Raw genomic sequence first — 25,613 nt, forward strand, 5'->3', positions numbered from 1 at the left:
AAAGGAACACTCGTCGAACCTCTTCACATTGGATGAAAAGAATCACCACCATATTAATACTTGTATTCAGTCCCTTTTGAATGTTCTTTAATACTAGGTTCAGTAATATTGTACTGTATGAAACTGAGTGTGGGCGGGCCTAATAGCAGCTCTTGAACGAGTGTTCTTTTAGCTCTCATGTTCATAAAACGTGCATCAGCGACTGTCATTCGTAATCGCATACAAGGGCATCACAATTTTATAATGCTATGTATGTATGGATAAAGTGAAATCACATGAGATTAGCATTGGCTCCTTCAAGAAATCACATCCTTAAAACTTTTTTTTAATAAGTTGTCCTTTTTGCATAAGTGCAAAACGCACCCAAAACAGCCACCTGAGGGAAGTCTATGTCTTTAAATAAAAACAAAACAAGCAAAGTGTACATTTTAGTACAAAATTCCTTTTTTTAAAAATTGCACAGTTTGTGTATAATATATATCTATAATCTCAATTTCAAACAAACTTGAAAGGCTCAGAAAGTAAACAATAGTGACCAAATAAAAACAATTTCCCTAGAATTTAAAGCTAGGGAAATGCAAAACCCTGTTTTCATTTGTGTCAACCATAAATATACATATTTATATGCAAGTCTCTTTCCATATAGTCTATGTGCTAGTGTTTGACGCGACAATCAGAATTATTGCAAAGTAGTTTTAGGTCTACTATAAAACATTATTGGACATAACAGCATCTTTGAATTTCGTCATGAATTTTCCATAAATTAGGTAAAAAAAAAATATTTGTACAACTCTTGAACAAACGAAGACCTTCTGTCTTGCAGGTTTCCATTTCACAATTCGCATTCAAAATAATCCAAAAGGACAATCCAACACGAGGTTCCCTGACTTCACCCCTCTCCCCTCCCCCCAGATTATTTTTGTGTAAAATTTTACATAACATCCCTGTCCCAAACTGACAGTCAACGTCGATATGGATGGAAGCCTTGTACGTTGTGGTTCTGCCCTCTACCAAATGCACTGGCGGCAGGCTGTGGAGCTGCAATGGGCTGCGCTGAGCCATACGAGGCCGTTGTCTGACTCGGGTCTGCAAAGGTGTGGCTGAATGCAGTCAGGTCCTGAGCGTAGCCTGTGGTGGGCGAGAAGGATTGAGGTGACAATAAAAATCAATTTACCACTGACAATTACTAAGCATGTAAAATAGCCATCCATCCATTCTCTGTACCACTTATCTTCACTAGGTTTTAGCAATCTCAGGGGGTCAGCCATTTAGCCATTTTATGTCAACTGAAAATACATGGCAGTTGCTCATGGGTCAGGAAACAACCAATCACAGCTCACTTGTTTTCTGAAGCTGAGCCATGATAGGTTGTTATCAGAGCAACTGTGATGCCATTTTCAATCAACGGCAAGTGGCAAAATGGCTGCCCCTGAGCTTGACAAAAACGGGTGGATTGTACTGTTCAATTCACATTCCACAAACGCTATATTATTCAGAATACAGCATTTAGACTAGTGGGGCTTCAAAGAGCATACACTATTCTTGGAAAGAAAAATTTGGGGTTGACTTCCTCTTAAATAACAGTTCATCAGAATGTGAACAAGATTGACACCCACTTCTCTCATCTCCCTGGTATTTTGTATACTCCTCAGCATGTCCAGTTGAGCAATGTCGGATTTCTTGAGCACTGCAACTTTCTTTGTCTGTTTAAGACATGTTGGACTGTGCACTCAACCAAAAAACATTCAGGTCTCCTGTTTTGCTTGAAATTGTCTTTTCCTGTCGCCAACCTTTCTCTTCATGGCAGGTTTTGAAAAAGACATGATTGAGACTGGGTGACAGAATATCTTTCCTTTCACTTGGTGTCACTTCTGAATTATGCTTCACTCAAAGCTGTCATAAGTCTCAGCTTTGGTAGCCCGTGAGTAATTAAAAAAGAAAATAAACACACACAAAATACCCTGAGAAAAGCACCCCAAGCACAGGTGAAACACACAACCTCCACATAGGAAGCGCAGACCCAAGATTTAAACTGACATTCACAACTGTAGTAGACTCTTCTACAGTGCTGCCCTTCATATAAAATATGTACAATTTGGAGGGCACACCCATACCCACCCGCCGGCCCACCCACACACACAGGGTATAAAAATGTCATACACTGGGCAACACTTATTCCAACAGTATTACATCAAAAGACAGTACTTTATAGCTGTCATGTCTTGATCTGTTTTTCTGTTTTGGTTTTCAGCTCCAGATGGAGTGGAGTGTGTTCATTCCAGCAATGCAACTGTTTTGCATTGTAATCAATTCCTACTTAAGGATCGCTTTGCTGTCAAGTCGCTGTCAGATTATTTTCCTCGCTCACGCTCCACATACCAAGTGAAGTTCGTGTTCTCTGTTTTTGCCATAGTCTTATTTCGTTATTGTTTAAAGTTGCAAAGTTATAGAGGAGTTTGTTTTGTGTTTCTCTCACCATTGGATTTCCTCACTACCTGTCCCAGCTTCTGTTTTATTTTGTCGGTCTTGCGCCCTTTTGGGAAATAAACCTTTTTTTGTCAAGAGATTTCATTCTGGTCAACATTTTTGGGCTCCACCCTTTTCCGGATTAAGGACAGCCATTGTCCCTTTTGAAGTTATAAAGGAAATTCCCTGTTAATTGCATATTTCAGTGATGGCAATGGCGAGTGATGGAAAAAAAAAAACGGAAAGGGGCGTGGCCTGGACGGGGCGTGGTTACTTACAAAAGTGGCACTAAACATGCTGAAGATGAAGTGTATTGAATTTACACACTATTTGAAACTTGAACAGAAAAAAATCCCAAGATTGCCACTATTCTTTCAAGTGAAAATTTGTGCAATTTTGCTTATGCATTCCTGTTGAGCACCAATATGTAACTCCAAATTTGCTGCTCAAAATCAAAATTAAAAAAGGAAACACATCCCCTGCCATATTTAAGATTTGTTCATTACTTGTATTCATAAAGTGTTGTGTAAATGTGATAAAAAGCTGTTGATTCTTACCTCATACAGTGATAGTGAAGTCCCACACGGTTTACTATATATGGGTTATGAATGTATTTTATTATATAAAGTGGATGTCTATTTACAGTATATACAACAATAGACAGTTTCATGAGGTAGAATACTTTATTTTCTCTTCATTTTAAGTTTTTTAGCAAGCGCTAAAAGCTTATTGGTCCTCTCCGTCTTTTTCCACTCTCTTTTTAGCCAACTCCTCTTGTTTTTACACAAGCTCCAGGCTGTCAAAAAACGCTTGAGATCGAGTAGTTACTTTTCAGTAGAAATGTCTGCGACACAAGCACAATGGTTCCTCTTTACTGTTTCCTACTGGGGACACCGTCAGCTTTCTATCCAACCAGTCCCATCGAAACGTGTTTTTCAGAGCCGCATCTATCTGACGCACTTTAGCTTCGCCGCGAGTCTCGATAACATTCGGCATTTCGCGAGAAAGAGGTTTAGGAAGGCGAACACGGATTGGTTGTGATTTGTATTTGCCGATATAGCGACCAATCACAACAAGTAAGACATCATACACGTCCAATCGCAGGGCTGTTTACAATTGGAAGATGAACTGATCGGGAGAGCTCGTGAAAACTCGACGATAAGGTACCTGACCCCCCCCTAAAATTTTCTCAACGGATTTAGACGATTCACAAAAATGATCAATTTAAGAAATAAAACGGCGGATTTCCGCGTATCCGCGGAAAATTGCCATCACTGATATTTGCTTGCTCATACGGACCAACCATGTTCCTAAGACCTTCATTCAAAGCCCGCAAAGGGCAAGAAGCATCCTGAACAATCAGTTCACATTCTTCTACATGGACACTTGGTGACAACATCACGCTAAAAATTGGATGAGAATCACAGATGCCCAGAAAAAGAAAAGTCAGGTAGCTTGTAGACTCTAAATCTTCCTGGTTAGGGGTGAGGGATGAGTTTGGTTTCTTTTCACCAGACTAGTTTTTTAGGTCACAAACACAGATACCTGTACATGAAAAACTATACTAACTGGAATGAGAGTGGCATGAACTAATACAATAAAGAGAAACCACATTTTGATCCTCTCATTTGAACGTCTATAAAATGAAGTCAGAAATAAAAATGTCAAACTAAAGACCAGTAGATGGTTTCTTTAAACACTTGGAATTGTGTCCTCTAAATTGGTCTACATTTTAGATAACTTCAACTATGTGGCAGAAGGACGTGAATGAAAAAGTACTGGGTAAACGGTGATACATAAACACAACTGAGTCATGAACCTACTGTATTCCTGACCATTAGATCATCCTTTTTTGTAAGCTGCAAAGCAATGCAGACAAGAAAAAAAAAGAATAAAAATAGGAGCTGTCTTGGTATAGTAAAGCAATAGCCACAGAGGGAGACAATACTTTTGAAGCTTTGGCAGCAAATTTGATTGCAAATTACGTTCAAATAAGCTCACAACCAATGGCCGTGCTTTACCATACTCTTAAGAATTTGAATGCGCATGCAAAAGAGACAAAGAACCCGGTTGTAGTATGAGTACGGACACTACAGTAATGAAGAAATGCTACTTCTGGCGTTGGACAATATGATGCTGGCACCTACCTGCACTACATCCTCCCTGATCATCCTGACCATAAGTGTGAGGACGCGTTGGTCCGTAGGCAGAGCGGTCCTGAGGGTAGTTACCCAAGCCTATCAGGGAGACGAGGAGACCACGTTGACTGAACCCTTATACTGGCTGACTACTGTAATTAGTATCCCTCTTACTATAACTTGACAGAGCTTAACAGTTCTACTCATTTACTGGCTCTACACTTGCATTTGGCGATGAGTCACTTCTCAGTGTCCTTGGGAAGTCAAAGTATTTTCATATAACTCTAAAGTGTGCATATCGCTGCTGTCCGGAGGAAATTCCCTGTGTTTAAATAAGGTTTACATTTGTTCACAAATTGATCAATACGATTGTCACTTTTTATTTTCAGACATTACCAAATTAAAAATGTTGACAACAGTGTGAAAAGAGATCGATTTACATTGGACACTTGAAATGCGAGAAGTGTCATATAACTTCGCCCTTTATCAATCTTCAGGAGCCTGTTGCAGTACAGTGGCTTGCACAAAGTATTCGACCACCTTGAACTTTTTGACATTTGCCAGATTTTAGGCTTCAAACAAATGTATAAAATTTAGATTTTTTTGTGAAGAATCAACACCAAGTGGGACACAATCTTAAACAAAATTCTTTCAATATTTTACAATTTTTTTTAATTAAAAAAAAAAATTAAAAGCAGGGCATGCCAAATTATTTAGCTCCCCTAAATTCATATTTTGTAAAACCAACGTTTGCTGCGATTACAGCTGCAAGTGTTTTGGGGTATGTCTCAATCAGTTTTGCACATCAAGAGACTAAATTTTTTGCCTATCATTCCTTGCAAACAGCTCGAGCTCAGTAAGGTGAGATGGAGAGCATTTGTGAACAGCAGTTTTCAGAGTTTTGCACAGATTTTAAATTGGATTCAAGTCTGGACTTGGCCATTCTAACACTAGAATGTTTAGTTTTGTCCCATTAGAATCGTTGTCTGCATTCCAGTCTCTGGTCTTTTGCAGACTCCACAAAGTTTTCTTCCAAAAGGGCCATGTAGTTGGCTCCATCCGTCATCCCTGTCCCTGCTGATGAAAAGCAGCCCGGGGCCATGATCAGGGTGATCTGCGGTGTTACTTTCATTTTTTTCCCCCAAAAAGTGGCATTTTCGTCTTATCTGACCAGAGCACCTTCTTCCACGTGTTGTACATATCCCAGGTGGCTTCAAATGAGACTTTTTATCGATTTCTTTGAGAATTGGCTTTATGCTTGCCACTCTTGCATTAAGGCCAGTTTTGTGCAGTGTCCGACGAAGAGTTGTACGGGATAACAGATTCTCCCACATCAGCTGTGGACATCTGCAGTTCATCCAGAGGGATCATGGGCCTCTTGGCTAAATCTGTGATCAGTGCTCCCCTTGTTCGGGCTGAAAGTTTAGAAGGAAGCCCAGGTCTTGGTAGGTTTGCAGTGGTGGTCTCATGCACACATTCAAAAATCCTCAGTGAACCTCTGGAGTTAGTTGGCTGCACTGACAGTCAAGTGGTTGTATTATATCATGTTGCAATTTTCTGTTTCTTAAAAAAAAGGTTTAAAATATTGTATGAACTTCGTTCCATTATACGACTGTGTCGCAGTTTGTGGTGAATCTTCACCAAAAAATTCTATTTTTATTTCTTTATGTTGAAAGCCTGGAATGTGACAAAAGGTCAAAAAGTTCAAAAGGGGCTGAATATTTACGCAAGTCACTTTATGTTGTCTCAAGAAAAGTCTGGATGTTTTTAGACCTAGACCCAGTGAATATAGTTGGGTTATATCCACCTTATTTCTGTTGCCTCTCATGGTGAAACAATTATGTGCACTTCCTGTAGGACACCGGAAGTAGAATTTTGGTATAAACTCAATTCCAATGAAGTTGGAATTTTGTGTTTCACATAAATTAAAAACAGAATACAATGATTTGCAAATCATGCTCAACCTATATTTAATCGAATACACTACAAAGATATCTCATGTTCAAACTGATCAATTCTTCGCAAATAATCATTACCGGTAAGTTCGAATTTTACGATTGCAACATGTTCCAGAAAAAGATGGGACAAGTGGCAAAAAACGACAGAGAAAGTCGAGAAATGCTCATCAAAAACCTGTTTGGAACATCCCACAGGTAAATAGGCTGACTGGGAACAAGTGGGTGCCATAATTGGGTATCAAATGAGCTTCCCTGAATTGCTCAGTTATTCACAAGCAAAGACGGTTCACCTCTTTGTGAATAACTGCGTGAGAAAATAGTCGAGGAGTTTAAGGACAATGTTCCTCAATGTACAATTGCCAGGCACTTTTTTGTTGTTGTTGCTGTATGTTTTCTTGAACTGTAATGATTTTGGAGATGTGTGGATTCTCCCCGACAGCGATGATATGCATGTTATTTGCTGACCTGGTTGCCTGCCTCTACTGTCATACCAACTTGTCTTCTGAAATATGTAAAAAAAAAAAATCCCATGCAACTTTTGCACGCTACACCAGCCCTCTAAATGAATATCAGGTGAAGAGAGTAACTGACTGCAATATTTCGTAGTTTAATGTTGCATCGAAGGAGTAACTCAAAGGTTGCAGACAATTTTATGCATTAAAGTGTCAAGGCAAAACTTTCCATCCAATCAAATGTGACGTGAATTTTTACAGCAACAAATATTGCTGTGTCCCCATGATAGAGAAATCTATGAACAAAATTGTATCATGTTTAAAGTTTCGGTTAATTTGGGCATGTCTGGACATACTCAGCGCAGAGGTGTCGGCCGTTTGGGCGGAGGGCCTTTTCTTGAGTAATCACGTCAAAGCAAGGGGGGCGAACAGATGGAAGAAGGCTAGATTCAATCACAGAGTGGGAATGAACAAATTGGGAACAAAGAGTTGTTGAATACCAAAAGACAGTTTGGGAACCGCTGTCGCGCCCAGGTGGACATTTGTCATCAGCAAAGTCTGTGACTTGTGTATTCGGGTAGATCAGATCACTACCGAGGGGCCGGACCGGGGGGTGCGGTATGCAAATCTCGGGGGCAGTGTCTTTCTTGTATTTTGCAATAAAAGTTCGAACCGGTGGAGAGGGAGCCGAGAGTGTGATCATCGGAGCAACTACCGTCGTTCGCTCTCAGAGATCCCCTCCCGCCGATATTGAAGACAATTTTCCTGTGTGCCGAGTCATTTCTTTAACTTTGTCCGAGAAAATCTCTGACACCCCACCAATGTGAGGGATCACTGGGAAAAATATATTGGCATGTCAGGGACATTTACTGTTACAGCTCTGATTTTAATGATGAATATGCACAAGTCATTTTTCTTGAACCTCGTCTAATTCTACCACAGACGTCTAAAACAAATGATGTCATCTCAGAAGACCTCTGGCATTTAGCCAGTCAAAAGACAAATTTTAGGGTAAAAGGTCATTGGGGGGGGAAAAAAGTTACTTATGCAGCAATATTTGGTCTCTTAAGTGGAGGTCTGAAGATGCAGGGAAGACTGAGCGCAAAAGGCGAAATGAAAGAAATGAACAAACAGGAAACAGAAAATGATAGGTAACTCAAGACAGAGCCAACTCATCGGGTCTCAGAAAATGTTGTATGCATCTTTTCCTTTATAATTGACTCTTAAGTGACAATGTTTATGTACCTAAGCGGAAAAGGTGAACCATACTCATGTTATGCTCTCAACAAGATATTAAACTTAATTCTGCAGGCTAACAAAGTACTCTGGAAAAGGTGCAACTCAGCAGTGCCAATTTGTTTGCACTTGGCCATCTTGTGCTTGTTGAAAATTGGTAACAACTGAAGATGCCCGACAACACTGACAAAGGTAATGTTAAACAATATCCTCAAGCTCAAAGACCCCTCGCCCCCCCAAAAAAAAAACAAAAAACAAAAAAGGACGTCCCACAGAAAGGGATATGAAGGAACACAGACATTTAAAATGACTAAAAAAGATTAGAAAGATTTAAAATCTGCATGCATAATGCATTTGCATTTCAGTTAGAAGCATGCAGGTATGGTATGAACAAATGCAAGAGATGTTGAAAATTGTTTAGAGTAGGGGCGCACTAATCAATCGGCTGGGATCAGTATCGGGGTCTATTTTCTTCATTTCATAGGGTCAACCGATCCTTTAAAACAAAACCAATCTTGTCGACCGATCGTATCTCCCGCCGCAGAGGTCTGAAAAAGACAGCCTCTGTCCTCTTCTGCTATGAGATGACTAATGGGGTTTTCATTTTTATTTGAGAGAACTAATTTGTGCAGTTTAAGCAATCACTCTGCATTGTTTCACAGGTATTGTTTAATGGTTTACAATAAAACCAGATTTGAACATTGAAGGTGTATGATGTTGGCTATGGAGAGGAGAAAAAAAAAATCAGGATTGGCAGGTCAAGGCTTGTTAAAGATCTGGGATTGGCTATTGGCCAGAAAAAATGTGACTGGTGCACCCCTAGTTGAAAGTCATTTAAGCATGCTTAACTCCAGATGGTTTCATAATGGTATTGTGTATGACAATCGTGCCAAGACCGAGAATGGAAATCAACAAGGCCCTCAAAAAAGAAATGGAATGTTTGGGAGGAAATAGCTAGAAGACATAAGGACTTCTACAAAGCTTTATGAAGCAATCTGTCAAGAATGAAATAAATGCTAAAACAACAAGCATTGCGAGGCAGGATGATCTAATTCAAACCAACACCTACCAAACTTTTATGCAACCAGAGCCCTGCTGGAGGGACCTGATACAAATGACAGCCACTTCACAGCTCAGGTGGGAGAGGGTTTCATGTAAGAAGCATGTAGGCTGTTTAACAAATGATTTCAACAGCAAGCTCTGTGTTAACGCCGTCAACAATGCATTAGCATTAAAAGCAATTCCCGTCGTGACCAAAAATGATCTAGTGGCACGGCGTGTGCTTAGGTGTATCAAAAAATGAAATAGGAGAGAAAGGCCTATGGAAGAGCAAACAACCACAACACTGCTTACCATATTGGCTATACGGAAAGTCAGGCTGCCCAGATGAAGCTTTGCCTAAGTCCTGAGTTGGTGTAGTGGTAGGAGCAAAGCCCAATGTTGCAGTTCCTGGAGTAGTAGGTGGAGGAGGAACCTGCTGAACATACTGTTCTGCTTGAGGAGTGCCAAAACTGTAACCTGTAACACAATAAAATGATCATCTTAATGACTTTTCTCGAATCATACTTTTGCCTCTCAATAACTTGCTAGCTTCTTTCAAGGCACACCTCCCATCAAGCTCTACACTGCTTCCTGCATTACTTTAATGAGATGGTGCCCATGGTGCGTGATTCTTGATCGAGACAATTGTGCTTTTATTGGAGCTGCAAAATTATTTTGAACGTCAAGAACAGCTCAAACAATGCACATTTAAGGATGTTATTTTTCTAAATTTTGATGATGAACATGATGGCAGCGGCATGGCTCAACAAAAGACAAAGGATCACGTATGACCAACACTCACTACGAGCTAATATTTCCAACGATGCCAAGCTACGGTGGCTTGTTCAGCCCAAAAAAGTCGCTCGTATCTTGTATTTGGTGCAGTAGATTGATCGATCGATCGATAGACAGACAGATAGCAATGGTTCTCAACCTGGGTTCGATCGAACCCCAGGGGTTCGGTAAATCGGTCTCAGGGGTTTGACGGAGCTTCTGTCATGGAGGTTAAGACACACCCGACTCAACATGTAAATTAGTTATGACACGCCCGCTTGGCCATCACTGGCTGCAGATGATCACATTACAATCAGTGCTGTGGGAAATTTAGTTTGCTCAGTAGTCAACGTGTGATTTATTTTAGAATGTTTTAATACACGCTAATTATGTCGGAAAAAAAACCCCAAAGTGGTTGGACGAATATGTACCGCATGGAATCACATGCATCACGGAACATGATGGGACTCAGCATCCTATCTGCATGACTTGTCATGCAAAGTTGAGCAACTCTAGTCTAGCACCGGCAAAACTGAAGGAACACTTCTTGAATTTGTATATTTCAGTAATGAAGTGTTCGATGAATGTGCATCTGAACTGTCTGGGTTCGGTACCTCTAATAAGGTTGAGAACCACTGAGATAGAGATATTAATCTCTCTCTCTCTCTCTCTCTACCAACATCAGTTTCAGAAACTACTTTTAGTTTTGTTCAGTGTATAATTTAAACTACTAACTTCCGAGACAACTGAGCATTTGGTTGCAATGACCGTGTCAGCGTCACTCACCAAATTGAGGTGCTGTACTGAAGCCCTGCGGAGGGTAGCCCTGAGGTGCAGCAAAGCTGCCCGCTGGGGTGGTGACCAGGAATGCACTAAAAGGTGAAGGGGGCTGTGTGGGGGTCCCCCGGCCTGCTGTTAATGGAGGTCCATAACCACCTGCTTAATTAGAGAACACAATTTCTTGTACACACTTCTTATCAACTGAACCATGTGTGCTATGCCAGTTAACACTTGCGACTACTGGCATAACATGTCCATAAATAATTACAATATGCATGGTATCCAGTTTGTTTTGGCTCAGAATATGGTAGATGTGACATCTTTGTTTTTGACAATGTGATTAACTATGAAGCGAACACTTTTGAACAAAATCTTTAAAATTATGGTCTCCGTCAATCACAAATTGCATTAAAATGGTTCATTATTTCACCGTAGCTACATAAGATAAATATAAGAAGTACAAAGCCACAGTGTGCAAACACTTGATTTGGAGTAATTTTGCCATCATACAGCAAAACTGATTTGATTTCACATCATTACATGGATAAAACATCAGTAATGTTTGGTTGGTTGTTGTTGGAAAGGCGAGGTTGAGAGCCTACCTATTGGTTGGCCAGTCGTGGATACCCAAATGCCTTCAGGGACAAAATAATACAGTGATTTAGACAAAGGAAAAAAATGGAAAGAAGAGGTTTGTTCAAAATCCAGTTGAGCTTTGAAACTGACTCATAATCTCGAACGGGGTGTCAAACATACGGCCGGCGGGCCGGAACCGGCCCCCAAGGAGGTTCGATCCGGCCCGCGGGATAATTTAAAAGCGAAAAAAATGCATTGAAGACACAGAATTAATATTTTAAATAAAATGCAATTCGTGTATTATCCACTAGGGGGCACACTTTTGATCACAGTAGAAGACAACATTGTTTTGATCGGGGAAGAAAACAGCAGTCTCAGTCTGTCACCGAGATAGACCCAACGCAGCAAATGATATGAAAGCGCCAATCAATGCTTCTTGAGACCAAAACAAAGGAAAGAGATGATATTTTGGTGATTCATAGCACAGTATGGTATAATGTTAATGGTTCGGCCCACTTGACATCTACCGAGTCCGTATGTGGCCCACAATGTGAAATGAGTTTGACACCCCTGATCTAGAATATTTTCACAGAAGGTAGCTGTTAGTCAAAGAACTAATAACGCCTATTGTTTCTTTGCACTTACCTTGTGGCCCGTAAGGCTGTTGCCAAGCCTGGGCAGGCTGTGCTGGCCAACCATTAGCTGCACTCAAGATGCTCCTGGGTGCCCACTGGCCTGGGCCTAGCTGGCCAGGAGCTTTATTGTCACGGGGTTCTGCCTTCTTGACTTCAACCTGGACAAAGGACAAGGCAGGGATACAATTTGGTAATACCAGCAAATGGCCCATGAAGTCTCCCACCTAGTAAGACGTGTCCTAACCCAAATTTTAAGACATTTATATTGTTTGGTGGCCAATTTCAAAAGCTTCACTTTAGGACAATAGCATGGATTGAATATCTAAATCCAAATTTGGGGGTAACCAGGAGACAAGTACAGCTATGTATATCAGGTACTGCAAACCAAAAAGTAAAAAAAAAAAAAAAAAAAAAAGTTTTTAAAATGTAAACGTGTCTTGACCTGAGCATTTAATGTACCTGAGAAACATAGATTTTTTTTTTTTTTTAGTTCAATGAACTGCCTTCTACAAAACAAGAGTATACTAATGTAAAATTACAACTTACCTTTCTTCATCTAATGCATACAGAGAGATCTCAATTTATTCTAACTGGAATACTTTTTAAGGGGAATGGACGTAGAGAGAAAATTGTACTTCAGTTCCAAAAGAATACAAGGTAAACATGCAGAAAGAACAAATGAACATTTGTCAGTATAAAATCGAATGTTCATACTGTGTCAAAAGGTGCAATATTGTCAAAAATGTCAAAAGGTAACATGACACAAACTCATCTCTGTTCCATTTGTTACTTGACACTGATAGTTCACCAACCATATCATCTACTTGGAATCTATGCATGTACAGTATTTTGAATGGCCCAAGTCAGAGACGCATTTTGAATTGGAAAAAAACTGGGTGACAAGGCACAGCAACAAACAGTTAACCAGCTCAAAGAAACGGGCAGAGACTAAAGGGGGAGCCAACCAGAAATAGACTGAGGGGTTGAGTTATTAGGGTCACCTTGCAGGAAGAAAATGAATCACAAATTCCACCCAGCTTTAAGGTGTTGCTGGCAACCCCAGCTTCCTCTCTTTTTTTTCTCCGTCGACCCAATTACACGCACGTCTGATAGTGGCCCCGCTGCCGCCGGCAGCTACCAGAGCGCTTTCTCCCGTGGGCATCACAGCTTCGTGTGATGGATACCATGACTTCTGTAAAGTCCCCAACAACAGAACTGGGATTTGTTCCTCAGTTTGACGTGCTCCATTTTCTAATTTTGTAACTCATACCTCCCAAGCTCCCCCAAGTCCCAGTGTAAGGTAATGTCAAGTCAAGAACAATGGATTAAGTTGAGCCTTGACGCCTGCTGAAAAATCAGGGCAAAGTCATGGGGGTGTCTAACTGGAGAGTTTACAGGTTGAGCTAAATCCATCACCAATGAGATTGGATTCAGCCTAGATATATCTCTAATGTGAAAGTGACCTTTTAATTAAGATATCCTTGGTGCCTTCTGTGAGTCATTAATTTAATACAAAAAATAAAATAAAATAACCAAACAGAGTCAATTGCCACTTTTAAGTGGAAACAGACAGTGGCTTTTATGTTAATATGACGTTGCTAATCTGAACTACATAGCTATGATATAAACACACTTGTTTTAACATTTCACTCAGATAAGGTTCCAGGTGGGTGATGTTTGCCATTATAGCAGCAGAAGCCCCAATGCGGGTACCGGGAGGTGAGAAGACAATCTTAAACATTGCATCATGGTGAATTATTTACCGTACTTACTTTCTCCGGATGCAAAGCTTGTCTAGCACACGCCATGAAGGCAACGTTTTTACCGTCTATTTTCTCAACTGTGATTTAGGAGAGCTGCAAAATGTTTTTGTCAGGCGGATGGACACAGTATGGAGATTCTTTGATTGAGGTCACTGAGTTGTTTTTTTTAAGTAAAAGAAAACATGTTGCCGTGGAAGTGACCTGCCAACCAAAAACATAAAAAATAATAAAAATATTTTTTTAAAAACCAGAACTGATTAGACCAATCCTTTAGGTGAATTAAATTTTGCGATTTGGTGGGCTGCGAATGATTTTTATTTCTTATTTATTTATTCCAATTATGTATGCTGAGAAATGCATTTATACATGAACATGCAGATTTTGTTCTACCGTTGAATTACTTTTGAGAATAAAATTACATCAAACAACCTAAAGGAGTGGTCATTTAGAAACAGAGCCTTAGGCGACAAGATCTGAAGTACCAAAATACAGCACTTGTCAGTGTAGAGAACATACTTTTGTGTTGAGCATGAAACCAATTAGCCTAACTGTCAGATCAAACTTGGAAATTGACCAAATGCATTAGCATTTGTACGTCACCGCATCACGTTGTATTGTAAGATGAAGTCAGTCGCCTAAGCCTCTGTTTTATCTGAAGGTTAAAATAAAACTACAACTACACACTTTTTTGCCCATGATGTCGTGAAAATGCATGTTGACAGCCTGGTCCACCGATTGTTCGGCCTCGAAAGTAATAAATCCAAAACCTAGCCAACGACCAAGAGTGAATCAAGGTAGCAGGGGGGAGGGGGGGTTGTGACAACACAAGATGAAGAACAGTATTGGGATTCGGCAGAGTGAGGATCTGTCAAGATTGAGCGAGAGGCTCCTGGGGTTTGGATGACGTCGCACAACCACGAAGCACACACCGAATCCAAGCCTCTTCAGTCTGGTGGCTTGAAGGGAACATTACTCTGGAACATTTTGAGAATTAAGTGACATGAATGAAGAATGAAGGAGACATAATAAATATTGGTGAATCTATATCTAAACCTAGCAGTACTACTAAATCGGCATGATTTATGCGGTTTCATCCAAACCCCACCTTGAATTCTCCTGGGTATTTTGCTTTGGAGCACACACTTGTGGCAGCCATTGTTAATGCATTACAAAACTATGAAAAACACAAATTGTAGAATGCCTACAGCTTTCTCCAAGCTTTCCCAAATTGAATATTTTACTTTTGAGTCAGCCAGGATAAGCCGAAATTGAACAATAAGACACTGCAAATGATAACACAAAGATATAGGCCATGGCTGATCTGCCCAAATGACTTGTGTGTGAAGTTTTCATGGGGCATATACAAAGATCCAGATTATCACACACACACACAAAAAAAAAACCTCATAGGAATGTAACATGCAGGTCTTAACACATTAATAGTGCAGAATGCCTCCCCCCCCCAAAAAAAAGATTTTATTTGACAAACTAACAGTACTTTTCTGAGTGCCACAGTGATCTACTTTCAATTAATTTTCTCTTTGGCAGAACTAGGTTGAGTACCCATCTCTACTTGGGGACCTAACCTGAATCCACTTAAATATCCTAAGAGACAACAAACATATTTTAGAGACCTCCAGCCAAGCATCCCCAAGCCGTGTGGCCTATTGATATTAATAGCTTCTGTCAGTCCTCAATCAGAATTTAGGACCGTGTTATGATCCTAGTTAACCCTTTCCAGGACAGCGGCTACTACAGTAGACAGTTTATCATGTTATCAGATTACAGGGTCCATGAAAGGGTTAAAGACATGTTTTCTGGTGACACTGGACTTGTTGCAATACTAAATAACTGGTATTCATTCTGTGCTCTAATACTGTACAAAAAAATGCAATGTATATCTATCTATATCTACAACATATCTATAGAATGTATATATTCTTTTTTGTTTTAATATTTTTCAATATAAATGCTGTTTCTTGCTCCTGATACATATATTTAACACAAAATAGAAAGTATCTTTGGGCAAACATTAACTGCATTTAGAGGGGTTTTTGTTTGACATCTAACAATTCGATGCAATATCTCATATGGCAGGGTAAAAAGAAAGAGAATGACTTTGTATACACCCCAATAACCAATTGAAGGTTTGGGCATTCTCAAAAGTTTGGCCTGTACCTCTGTGGTACCAGTCAATGCACAGTAACCTAAAGGAGAAAAGACAAATCTTAAGAGACACAGTTAATCACATTCAATCAATTCACAGAGAGAAGGGGCACAGAGGAAAAGAAAAATAGAAAGGGCTCACTTACAAAATGACTTAAAATTTCTACATATGGTAAAACATACTATGCCATTTACAGTACGTTTATGTGCAAGAACACTTAACCCGAGACCAAACATTTTCAAGTTACCTTAACAAAGATTGTGCAATGGTGTTAACTGGTGCATTAGATCATGTTAAACGCCAATGACAAACTATTCTGTTTCTCCCAACAGAGAGGAAATGAAGTGAAGGAGGAACAGTAACACAGAACATGTTGTGGGTCACTGGTCGCAGCATCATTGCTATGTAGGACAAATGTAGATGAAACAGATGTGACTGGAGCTCACTGGGCAGGGGGTTGACACCAACATTGCCGATGGCTGGTCTGATTCCCAGTGAGGCAATTCACGCTGAAAGCGTCACTATACATGAATGGATGCAATTCTGTCGTATGTTCTTCTACGTTCAGGTAATTCATAAAGAGGCCTTTTTTTGGTCGCAAACACTTAAACCCTTGTACTTGAGAAACGCAAGATCACATTCATCGCTGAGGCCGCTTTTGAAGGTTAGATCCCCCTTTAGGACTCAAACTGTTCTCAGTGCCTTTTGCATGTTGACCATCTGGCTGCCTCTAATGTCTCCCCTTTCAGTTGATGCTTTGCCCCCCAAAGCATCTGCTAACGACTTGGCATTAACTTTTTGGATTTCATTTTTTTTTTCTTAAGCTTCTCTCAATTAAAAATATGGCTATTACTCCTAAATTGCCTGTTGTGGAGGTATTCAAACACTGGCATGTGATTTCGACTTTTGACGGATAGTGTAACATTTTCATTTCGAGTTAACTGACAGTTGTAGCGGATGCAACAGTGTTAAGCCTGTGCTGTGTGTCTGCTTAAAAACTAAAAATTGTAAACCATTGTTTCTGATACAGTACAATATCTACTGTATTATCGTTCTAGATTTTTTTGGTTAAATTGTATGAATTCTGAAAAATAAAGAATATTAAAGTGGTTATCAAGTTTACTCAAGATAATGTTAATTAAGTTGATGTGTGCATCTCTCTCTAGTCATGTCATAAAAAATGAAAAATACATTGATATGAAAGGGTCCGTTTGAGAGAGGCTGAGAAGTGTTCTGCGATACCTCTTGATGTTTTCTCTCTGACTGTAATGACAGAAATCATACTGTCTATTTTGCGTACACTATGATAACCTGCTGTGACCTCAAATGCGTGCCCACACACAGGAAGTGTGCATGGGCTGCAGTGTTTACAATGAATGTAATTTCCACAGTTGAATGGTCTGTTTCTCTTTGGGCCCAAATAGTTTGTCATTAGATTTAAGATGGTAAGGTATGGATGGAGGGGAGTGGGAGGGAAGGGAGGGGGGGGGGGTTGAAAACGGGATCAGCTTTTACCTCGGGGCCTCTGCTTCTCCGCATCATAGATCATTACCACCTCTGTGACCTTGAATTGGACAAAGGGAAACAAGGGCCATTTACAAAAGCAGACAAGGTGCTTTGTTTACCCAAATCAAGACAAATATCCCTTTGCTCTTTCCCATTCCATGAAATGTGCTGTTTCATTATTTAATGTCGCCAAACAGTCAGAAGGCCAACATGAACTGTTGATGTAATTGACAATACTCACCACTCCGAACCTATTGAAATAGTCCCTGAGTTCAGGCTCGCCACAGTTATGGGGGATTCCACCTACAAATATCTTCTTTGATTTATTGCTATCGGCTTTGCTGCCCTTCTGAAAGAAAACAAGGAGTGTATGGATTACAGTGTCTGTTAAAGGATCCCTCTGGGAAGGGCCGCTTAGCCATCATCTATTCCGGCAGTGCAGAAGAAATTAGGTTCTCCTCTTGCCCTGGGGTATAATTCTTAACATGTCATGTCAATGCAAACACGAGTCTCCACAGATCAGGGAACACTGCTTTCTCCACTCACTCTCTTCACAATCGCACTGCACTCAAACTGTAAAGGCTCGAGGCTGCTCCTACAAAAAAAAGACTTCAATCAAATACACTGCAAATGATAACATCAGTCAAAACTGAGCCGTAACCCTAAGAGATGAATGTATGAGAGAAAGACATCAGGAATCGGTCGCGGTTATTACGGATGCACCAACAACACTTTTTTCAAAGCAAGAACGTGTACACGTAGTTACATTTTTGTACTCGCCGAGACAGAGTACTACTACTCGATAATGCCATTATGTATAGCAAAATTGCTATACATCAAAACTGATGAAGCTGAATTTAATTTGAATATTGGTCAAAACACAAACAATGTGACAATCATGCATTGATTGACTTGACAAACCAATGGTCCAAACTTTTTTTTTTTTTTTTACATTTCACCCTTGATTGCTACCCGTGTCCCATTTGTGGAATTTGTGGCTTATTAATATTACTATGAAGAAAATCATTTCAGCATAAACACTGACTCTACGACATAAAAATCTGACTCTCCTTACCCAGCCTTCCTTAGTTCGAGTCTTTTCAGGTTGCATTCCTCGAGGAGTGCATGGCTTCGGGTCAATCTGACATCATAGAGAGGAAATGTTTAAGAATCAATTGTGTATGTCAAATGTTTTTCACAGCGGCTTAACTGAATAAATGGCTGATGAGATACCGCAGTCGTGATGAATAACACTGGATACAGTTCAGGAAACTAACAGTGTGTTTTTATACAGTCAGAATTGCAATCTGAACTGCCAAATTGGTCGATTTGACTTTGAACAGGTAAGTCTTGTAGGGCAAACAAATAGTCTTTACAAGGAACATGAATACCACCACTTACGTGTACTTAACAAACATCTCGTTCCTGTGAATAACCAATTACACTGTAACTGGTTATGGCTACGCATTTCTTAAAATATGCACATATACAGTGTTGTTTCAGGAGTCTTTTCAGATGAAATACTTACATTTCTGCCATCTAAATTATGTGGCTTTGTCTCCAGCACCGTCCGTACACAATTGGGGTCTTTGAATTTGACAAAACCAAAGCCTCGCGACTGATTAGTTGTTTTGTCCTTCATTATAACACAATCTACCACTTCCCCATATTGTGAAAAGTAGTTTCGCAGGGTTTCTGAGGGAAGAAGATAAAAAAAGAAAATAATGATAAAAACAACACAACTAAGCAAATGTGAAATGGTTATGAAAGACATGACTCAGCTCTATTTGTCTCCTGAACATGAGGGGTAGAGGCATACTCTCAACATGATTAATGAAGCTTGGAAAATACCTTCAGCACAGTTGTGAAAAGGCCATTTAACATCGACTACTTTTATTCGTTGTAATTAAGCAATGTTTTTTTTTTAATTGGTACATCAAAATATGAAAACACACAGATGTCATGTATCCACATTCCTAAAGGACTGACCCAACGTCATCTTCCATATTGCCAAGCAAATGCCACAACCCTGAGATGCCAGCACACACCCACAGAGTCAAAGTGAGCAAGTTACAACAACTGAGGAGTTTGTAATTGCTTTTCTCATTGCTGGGAAGCCCTGCGGACAATGACAAGGGAAGAAGCGGAGTTCCACAGTGCTGGGCTTGTGATCTTTATGCTACAGTGCCATTAAGACACACACGTCCAAAGTTACACAGTGGTCAAACAAGAAACCACCAGTGAAGAATTGGACACAGCCTAGACTATCTCTGAGGAGGTTGTGTAACTAGACCAAAGTCACATTCAACAAGAGTCATGTAAATCGAGCAAGATTCTAACCACTCATATTTCTCTTATGCACATACATACATACATACATACATACATACATACATACATACATACATACATACATACATACATACATACATACATACATACATACATACATACATACATACATACATACATACATACATACATACATACATACATACATACATACATACATACATACATACATACATACATACATACATACATACATACATACTTTTTTTTCTGTGTTCAAAATTACATGGTGGCCGCCCCAAGCTAATTTGTGCCACCCCCAGCCAGGCCGATTGATATCGCTCAACATAGTGTAAAGCTCCAGCTGTGCTGAGTGAGTGATTGATATCTCTATGCGGCAACCGTGTATTTAGACTGCAGTTACAGCATTGCACCACATCAACAGCAGTGCACAGTAAAGACCTGAAACAACTACCGAAGAAGAAACCGATCAGATCGTGTTTTTACCCCGCTCGTCGGTGCTATGGGCATCATAATTTTCCCTGGCATATGATACAGACCGATAAATATTGCCATTTTTTTTCCATCCAAGCGTGGCATGTTTATTAAAATAAAAGTTTCATTTGTGTCAAAGTAACATTTATGATTTTAGCGTTGCAGATATGGCAGGGGGGGGGGGGGGGGGGGGGGGAAAAGCTAAATAAATCACTTTTTTGAAACAGTGACCATGCCTCAGCGAGGCTACATATATGTGTTTCCAATTAGGAGCAGAACAACACAAAGCCAACGTGTCCGTGATTGAAACATTATTTTTTATTCCTCTTTCGATATCGTCTCAAAAACGGATGAGCCAGTGGCTTTGACAAGCAGTGACTACATGAATTTACCTGGCTGAGGCATACTGAGGAAGGCATGCAGTTATTTATGCCAAAAGCACTGCGCCCCAACACAGCAGGCAATCGCTGCCGCCCTTGTTAGACAACCATTAACCAACTACAGGTGGGACACATTTAAAAGCTATGAGGTGACGGCCATTTACAAAGCAACAGAAGAGTAAGGATAAGTATATTAAAGATGGTCGTACCTAAAAACACTAAACTAATGGAGTTATAAAAACTAAAATACTATAGTTTCAGAATTTTTTTTTTTTTTTTAAACAAAGCTCACTGCAGCGTGCTATTGCAGCACAGGTGGATAGGGACCACAGTGCGCTTGAAGGCCACACACCCACACCCACACCCAGACCCACACCCACATCCAGACACACACACTCTATTACAGTGATGAGCAAGCAAGTGTTATTGTCGCAGTCATTCAAGCGTTACCTGAATTAGATTGTAATAAACATCTATTCAATGGAAGTAGTTTTTAGGCCACTACAAAAATATTTTAAAAAGCAAGAATAATTATAATAAACGTTCAGCTCTGCTTTTTTTTTCCAGCAAAAATTTGACGCAGCAATTCTGAATGCTTTCGTTTCACCTTTTCCAGTCCTAATAAGTTAGAACCCGGCTTCTCTGATATGACAACAAAGTGTACCACTATGTCCAGGAGACAAATGGCTGTTTATTCACGACACACTGCATGCAAATTAGCTGATTATTCTCCTGTTTAAATATGACAGTTGAGATACCTACCTTGTGTGGTGCTCCAGTCCAGCCCACCAACAAATAATTTTCTGAAAGAAAAAAAATTATATAATATATATATAAAATGACATCACAAGTTCACAATCACGATACATACAAAACTTTCCATCAAATATAGGGATGTCACGATTTTTTTGCATTTGAGTCCGAGTGACCTTAGTTTGAGGATCTGCCAATGCAGAGTCCTGATCCCTCGGAAATGTATTAAGGAGGGAGGGTTGGGGGAGAGGTAGGGGTATTGGATGCACTTTTTTTAACACTATCCCAACATGACACCTCTTACTTGTCTCGTGGAGCAGTGGTTCAAACAAGTAAACAAGTAGTAAAACAAAGTCTATTGTTGGCAGTGCACATCAGTTTTTCAGGTGTCGTATTAAATTTGTTGTGTTTAACGAAGCTCTATCCTTTCTGCGATGTTAAATTCTCAATTTGCACACTTCAAAAGTTGCTTTTGCAATCTCAGCTATAAAATACACAAGTGTGCAAAAGTGTACACAGTCAGGTACACAAGTGCAGACAGCTAAATATACAAAGGTACTGAGTCAAGTACACGGGTGTAAACAGTCAAATACATTAAGTATATGCAGTCAGGTGGACAGGTGTAAAAAGTCAACTACATATGTGTACACGGTCATGTACACCGATAGTTACACTGGTGTAAAGAGTACACGTCAGTTACAAAGGTAAACACAACAGTCAGTGTATACTGCATGCTCACGTGCACACAATGTATCACATTAGTCAGATACAGAAGTACAAACAGTCAAGTACATCTAAGGGCATATAGTCAGGTAAAGAAATGTAAAAAATAAAGTACACACCATCTGTCCACAGTCAGGTACACCACAACGACATAAGAGTACACAATCTGGTATGGTGTAAAAAGTCAGGTAAACAGTATACAGTAGCACATTTGTATACAGTCAGATATGGAAATGCAATCAAGTACGTAAATGCACTCAGTCAGGTACACTGATGCAAACAATAAAGTACACAGTCGGAAACATTCAGGTACAACAATGTACACAGTCAAATGGGGTTGCAACTAATTTTAATAATCAATTAATCCGTAAAATATTGATGGGTGAGATACAATATGGTACGTTGATTAATCGTCGCACTGCCGCAGTTAAATATATTCGTATACTTAGTCAGTTACACCGGTGGAAGAGTAAAGTGCACGTGTACACATTGAGATTCGCAAATTAAAAACAGCAGACAGGTGTAAACAAAAAAGTGCAAGTGTAAACCGTCTTCGACAGAGGTGTAGAAGTGGTGACACTAAATACAGGGGGCGATATAAACACCAGTTTATTAGTACAGTATTTTAGTCCGACAAGCTTTTTTCCCTCACGTTCTTTAACACCGAATTCTCCACGTATGCTCGTGTTCACCGTCCACTTAATAGCAAATTGTGAAGGTACAATGACACAGGCTGAAGCCGGCTGTATCCAGTCTGAGCACGGCGGTCCCGGTCAGAGAGACGCTTCGCTCGGATGCTGCAATTTCACCAGCAGGTGCTCCTCCGCATTATCAAGATCGCTCTGTTCAATCTGACCAAGGGCATACTACCCCGATTCTGCGAAAGATGGAGGACTAGCCTGGGAAAGGATGCCGAATCCTCCCTCGGTGCCCGCTAATTGTCCTCTTGGCCAAGTCAGTCAGACTTGGGCTTCGCCAGCAAACGTTAGCTCGGCTAGCTCAAATGCTTCGAACCGAGAGAAAAACACAACAACCGGCATAAGTGAATAGCGTGACACTTTGGCATATTTCCCTAACAGGGAATGAGGCAGGAGCCAAAGCCAACGTAGGACGTTCCTGCTCGAGCTGTCGTACTCACGACTTCCACCATAAATTTCACTTTTTTGCCCATATTTTCATCTGCTAGGACTCTCGCTAACTTACTGAAGCTAACCTAGCTCGCTAGCAAACGCTAGCTGTCAAATGACAGCCCGGCAGGAGTGCAAGTTACCCCCCAAAAAACTTTAGAAAACGACTACATCTTTTTTAAGGGCGCTTCACAGGCAGGAGCTTACCCGACTTCATCGCCGATTAAGTTGTTCATTTCCGTGACTGAAGCGGGGCGCTGCGTGAGCTGTGGCCGGCTTCTCGCTTGACTGCTGCCCCCCTCACACTGAGAGCGAAGGAAGGAAGGTCACTCCGCTTTTTGGTTCAAAACTGATCTGCGCAATGACGACAGTGCAGAGTGCGCCGCCTTTAAAGGAACACTACGCCGCCGCCACCACCACCACAGCAACCGGGGGAACTTTACTGGATCACAACAACAACAAAAAAATCTCAAGCGATTGCAAATGTGAAACCTCATCACTCACTGTCACGAGCGAAATCAATCATTCAAAAGAGATGTGCTGGATCAATATATTTATGGCAAGCAGGTCTATTTTTTCACATTATTAGAAGTGTGACAATCCATTCATTGACTACTACAGTATTTTGATCATGGAATTATCATGTAAAGACATTGTTGAATTCAAAGTGTTGAATTTCAGACTGTCATCAGTAAAGCATCCTCAAATTTCTCTCGTCTTCCACGAAAGCAGACTGATTATTTTAGTGTTTAATCAAAATACATTTGGAAATACCTACTTTCCTTCAGACATCTGTGATCAAAAATTTTCCCCATTTTCTTACATGTTATTGACCAAACCAGAAACTGTATCTTAGTGCATTTATGTTTTTGAATTTTCTTTCAATTCTGAATAATGTGGTGTTTTTTTATATAATTGTAATTGAAAAAAATAATTGACATATTAATCGATTTTCAAAATAACCGTTAGATCATTTTGTCATCATTATCATACTGCATGTCTTACAAAGGAGCAAAAGAAGTATTTCCTCATAGTCCGTTTTTTTGTGTGCTCGTTTTCATCCCTCTATAATTAACTAATTGACATAAGGGGCCGGGCCCGGTGATCCAGTGGTTAGCGCGTCGACCTCACAGTGCAGAGAAGTACCGGGTTCAATTCCAGCTCCGGCCTCCCTGTGTGGAGTTTGCATGTTCTCCCCAGGCATGCGTGGGTTTTCTCCGGGTGCTCCGGTTTTCTCCCACATTCCAAAAACATGCATGGCAGGCTGATTGAACACTCCAAATTGTCCCTAGGCGTGAGTGTGAGCGCGGATGGTTGTTCGTCTCTGTGTGCCCTGCGATTGGCTGGCAACCGGTTTAGGGTGTCCCCCGCCTACTGCCCAAAGACAGCTGGGATAGGCTCCAGCACCCCGCGCGCCCCTTGTGAGGATAAGCGGATTAGAAAATGGATGCATGGAATGCAAATGCACGTATTAGGTTGGCTACACTTGCACGGTCAAAGATACCTATTGATAGATGATGGCTGGATGATGGATGGATGGATGAATGACGTTTCAGGAGGATCGCGGTGACCAGTGACCACTCGTCATGAAGACAAGGGCCTTAAAGAATGAACTGCTGCTGCCGCCTAGTGGTTAAAAAAATACTGTATACACAGACACGCACACACATATGCACACATGCGCACACGCACACGTACGCACGCGCGCACACACACGCAAACACGCGCACACCAACACACACACACACACACACACACACACACATTACACTTCTATCATTTTAAACCCCCTGTGGCAACACTTGTCATGTCTGTGGGTAAATCAACAACAACCAGAGTCTGGTGTGCATTATTTGTGGCATTTTCAAATGAAATGTGAAATTAAACATTTAAACACAAATACAACATTCATTATTCTTTATAAATGTAAAGTACCACAACCGTAATGTCATTTTTTAGGAAATTCACACCTGATGGACAATATCACACTTCACTCCTTACATTCTTGCACAAACTTTGCAAAAAAAAAAACCCAAAAAAAAAACATCACATTCTTCTACTTTGAGACAACTACTCCTTACATTCTTGCACAAACTTTGCAAAAAAACCCCCAAAAAAAAACATCACATTCTTCTACTTTGAGACAACTCGTGCATCGAGGAACTCAGTTGAAAAACACCACCTACTGATAATGATTATCTGTTCGCCCTTTACCGCTGATTACTGTGGACATTACCTTTGCTTTGAGATGGACAAAACAATGCTGAGTGCAGCAGTATGTCACACATTATAGGAAGGGACGGGACAAGAAAAAGATCAACAGAAGCGGCCATGCAGTAAAATGTCTCCAT

At 40.4% G+C, this 25,613-nt stretch overlaps 1 protein-coding gene and 2 long non-coding RNA genes across 7 annotated transcripts; 1 reads left to right on the top strand and 2 right to left on the bottom strand.

Annotated features, from left to right (window-relative positions):
• Positions 1 to 304: 304 nt before the first annotated feature.
• On the bottom strand, positions 305 to 23,636 carry dazap1 (DAZ associated protein 1). Of its 5 annotated transcripts, none has more exons than XM_019875403.1 (12): positions 23,470 to 23,633; positions 21,422 to 21,462; positions 19,021 to 19,187; positions 18,568 to 18,633; positions 17,734 to 17,838; positions 17,502 to 17,550; positions 14,504 to 14,586; positions 12,067 to 12,214; positions 11,448 to 11,480; positions 10,852 to 11,001; positions 9,604 to 9,768; positions 305 to 1,128 (listed from the first exon to the last, which is right to left on the bottom strand). In XM_019875403.1, exons 1-12 carry the CDS (start codon positions 23,496 to 23,498, stop codon positions 962 to 964), a joined length of 1,203 nt encoding a protein of 400 aa, XP_019730962.1. In that variant the 5' UTR covers positions 23,499 to 23,633; the 3' UTR covers positions 305 to 961. The 5 variants fall into 5 exon arrangements, with proteins under 5 accessions (XP_019730962.1, XP_019730961.1, XP_019730965.1 ...); XM_019875402.1 differs by having other exon boundaries at positions 17,734 to 17,841; positions 23,470 to 23,632; XM_019875404.1 differs by lacking the exon at positions 305 to 1,128 and adding an exon at positions 5,289 to 5,681 and having other exon boundaries at positions 17,734 to 17,841; positions 23,470 to 23,636.
• On the bottom strand, positions 7,196 to 7,865 carry LOC109519087 (uncharacterized). The gene is made up of 2 exons (XR_002168877.1): positions 7,834 to 7,865; positions 7,196 to 7,310 (listed from the first exon to the last, which is right to left on the bottom strand). It is a non-coding gene; the product is annotated as an uncharacterized LOC109519087 (long non-coding RNA).
• Positions 7,233 to 9,597, top strand: LOC109519085 (uncharacterized). The gene is made up of 3 exons (XR_002168876.1): positions 7,233 to 7,291; positions 7,815 to 8,390; positions 9,008 to 9,597. It is a non-coding gene; the product is annotated as an uncharacterized LOC109519085 (long non-coding RNA).
• Positions 23,637 to 25,613: the final 1,977 nt, after the last annotated feature.

This window comes from Hippocampus comes, unplaced genomic scaffold (genome assembly GCF_001891065.2).
Source record: "Hippocampus comes isolate QL1 unplaced genomic scaffold, H_comes_QL1_v1.1 scaffold132, whole genome shotgun sequence".
Taxonomy (NCBI): Eukaryota; Metazoa; Chordata; class Actinopteri; order Syngnathiformes; family Syngnathidae; genus Hippocampus; species Hippocampus comes.